The following is a 3,018-nucleotide window of genomic DNA, read 5'->3' on the forward strand; positions in this document are numbered from 1 at the left end:
AACCCCGTCCCTACTAAAAATACAAAAAATTAGCCGAGTGTGGTGGTGGGCGCCTGTAGTCCCAGCTACTCAGGAGGCTGAGACAGGAGAATGGCATGAACCCAGGAGGTGGAGGTTGCAGTAAGCCGAGATCGTGCCACTGCACTCCAGCCTGGGCAACTGAGCAAGACTCCATCTCAAAAAAAAAAAAAAAAGAAAGAAAAAGAAAATATCTAAACAGAAAATATCTGTTCCTTTTGTTCTTCAAAAAATTAACAATCATGATTGGGAGCTTTATAACTTTAACATAAATATTACTGTTAGTGTAATATTACATATTTCAATAGGAGATATTTATTGACTATCTGTAATTAATTGGAAACTGTGGGTTCCTTATATCTTATAGGTATTTTTTCTAAATATGAGATCAAGGAATTACCAACAAAAAACGAGAGTAATACAGGAGAAATATTCCGGACAGTAATGTTGGAAAGACATGAAAGCCATGACATAGAAGATTTTTGCTTCAGTGAAACCCAGAAAAATGCACGTGACTCTCAGTGTCGGTGGAGACACGATGAAACACATTACAAACGAGTGTGTGTGAACTATAAGGAAAGTCTCATTGGTAGAAGAGACATGCATGGTAGAAAGGATGATGCACAAAACAAGCCCATTAAAAATCAACTTGGATTAAACTTGCAGTCACACTTACCAGAACTGCAGCTATTTCAAGCTGAAAGGAAAATATATGAATATGATCACACTGAAAAATCTGTCAACAGTAGTTCCTTAGTTTCCCCACCCCAAGGTATTTCTTCTACTGTCAAAACCCACGTTTCTCATACATATGAATATCATTTTGTGGATTCATTATTCACACAAAAAGAGAAAGCAAACATTGGGACAGAACACTACAAATGTAATGAGTGTGGCAAGTCCTTTCACCAGGGCTTACATTTTACTATACATCAAATAATCCATATTGAGGAGAGGCAGCTTAAATGTGATATATGTGGCAAGAGCTTCAATAAAAAATCAAACCTTGCAAGTCATCGAAGAATTCATACTGGAGAGAAGCCATATAAATGTAACGCATGTGGCAAGGTCTTCAATAGTATTTCACACCTTGCACAGCATCGCAGGATTCATACTGGAGAGAAACCTTATAAATGTAATGAATGTGGAAAGGTCTTTAATCAAATTTCACACCTTGCACAACATCAAAGAATTCATACTGGAGAGAAACCTTATAAATGTAATGAATGTGGAAAGGTATTCCATCAAATTTCACACCTTGCACAACATCGGACAATTCATACTGGAGAAAAACCTTACAAATGTAACAAATGTGGCAAGGTGTTCAGTCGCAATTCCTACCTTATACAACATCTGATCATCCATACTGGAGAGAAACCCTACAAATGTAATGAGTGTGGAAAGGTCTTCAATCATATTTCACACCTTGCACAACATCGGAGAATTCACACTGGAGAGAAACCCTACAAATGTAACGAATGTGGCAAGGTCTTCAGTCACAAGTCATCCCTAGCAAATCACTGGAGAATCCATACTGGAGAGAAACCTTACAAATGTAATGAATGTGGCAAGGTCTTCAGTCGCAATTCATACCTTGCCCAACATCTGCTAATTCATACTGGTGAGAAACCTTATAAGTGTGATGAATGTGACAAAGCATTCAGTCAAAATTCACATCTTGTACAACATCGCAGAATTCATACTGGAGAGAAACCTTACAAATGTAATGAATGTGGCAAAGTCTTCAGTCAAAATTCATACCTTGCGTATCATCGGAGAATTCATACTGGAGAAAAACCTTATAAATGTAACGAATGTGGGAAGGTCTTCAGTCTAAACTCATCCCTAGCACATCATCGGAAAATTCACACTGGAGAGAAACCTTACAAATGTAATGAATGTGGCAAAGCTTTCAGTGTGCATTCAAGCCTTACTAATCATCATGTGATCCATACTGGAGAGAAACCTTTCAAATGTAATGAATGTGGCAAACTCTTCCGCGACAGTTCATATCTTGTAGGTCATCAGAGATTTCATACCAGAGAGAAATCTAACAAACGTAATTAATGTGGCAGAGTGTTCAGTCAGCATTAAAGCCTTGCAACACATACAATAATTTATACTGGAGAAAAACGCTGCAAGTATAATGAATGTAGCAGAGCCTTTAGTTTTTGTTCAAGGCTTAATAACCATTAGCTAGTCCATGGGGAGAGAAACATTACTAATGTATTGAATGTGGCAAGGCCTTAAGGTAAAAGTCTGAGATCAGGATTTTTCAAAGAATTCTTGCTGGTGAGAAACCTAACACATGTAATGAAAGTGGCAAGGTCTTCTGGCACAATTCTCACATTGTACAATATTGCAAAATTTCATACTTGAGAGAAACAAAAACACTGAGAGTAGGAAACTATTATGACTTCAAACATTCATCAACATCAGAGAATCCATACTAAAGAGCCTTTACATAATTATATGTGATAGAGATTTTCTGCAGGCCCTAGAGTCTTACTAAGCATCAACAACTTTTTTGATGAAACCATATAAAGGGAATGTGCATGCTTAGGCTTTTACCCAAGCATCAAAACTGGAACATCACAGGGTTTATACTGGAGAGTAACTACACAAACATAATGAATATAATAAACCTTTCAGTGTCATATTCATTATTTTCTCGTGAGAGATCTACTCAATAAAAACCAAGTAAATATAGTGAATCTGGAAAGGTCACTAGTCTAAGATGCATTCTCATGGTTCATTAAAAATTCATAGTGGAGGCCGGACGGGGTGGCTCATGCCTATAATCCCAGCACTTTGGGAGGCTGAGGCAGGCGGATCCTGAGGTCAGGAGTTTGAGACCATCCTGGCGAACACGGTGAAACCCCGTCCCTACTAAAAATACAAAAAATTAGCCGAGTGTGGTGGTGGGCGCCTGTAGTCCCAGCTACTCAGGAGGCTGAGACAGGAGAATGGCTTGAACCCAGGAGGCGGAGGTAGCAGTGA

General features: G+C 38.5%; 1 protein-coding gene across 1 annotated transcript in view; it reads left to right on the plus strand.

Annotated features, from left to right (window-relative positions):
• The window catches only part of LOC105514652 (zinc finger protein 83-like), a 31,436-nt gene extending 28,704 nt beyond the window's left edge, over positions 1–2,732 (plus strand). Inside the window, exon 4 of the mRNA XM_011946153.1 lies at positions 386–2,732. Within this exon, the coding sequence (XP_011801543.1) occupies positions 386–2,085 (1,700 nt within the window). The 3' untranslated portion in view covers positions 2,086–2,732. The remainder of the gene's footprint in view (positions 1–385) is intronic.
• The last annotated feature ends 286 nt before the right edge of the window (positions 2,733–3,018 follow it).

Source organism: Colobus angolensis, unplaced genomic scaffold (assembly GCF_000951035.1).
Source record: "Colobus angolensis palliatus isolate OR3802 unplaced genomic scaffold, Cang.pa_1.0 Scaffold25, whole genome shotgun sequence".
NCBI lineage: Eukaryota > Metazoa > Chordata > Mammalia > Primates > Cercopithecidae > Colobus > Colobus angolensis.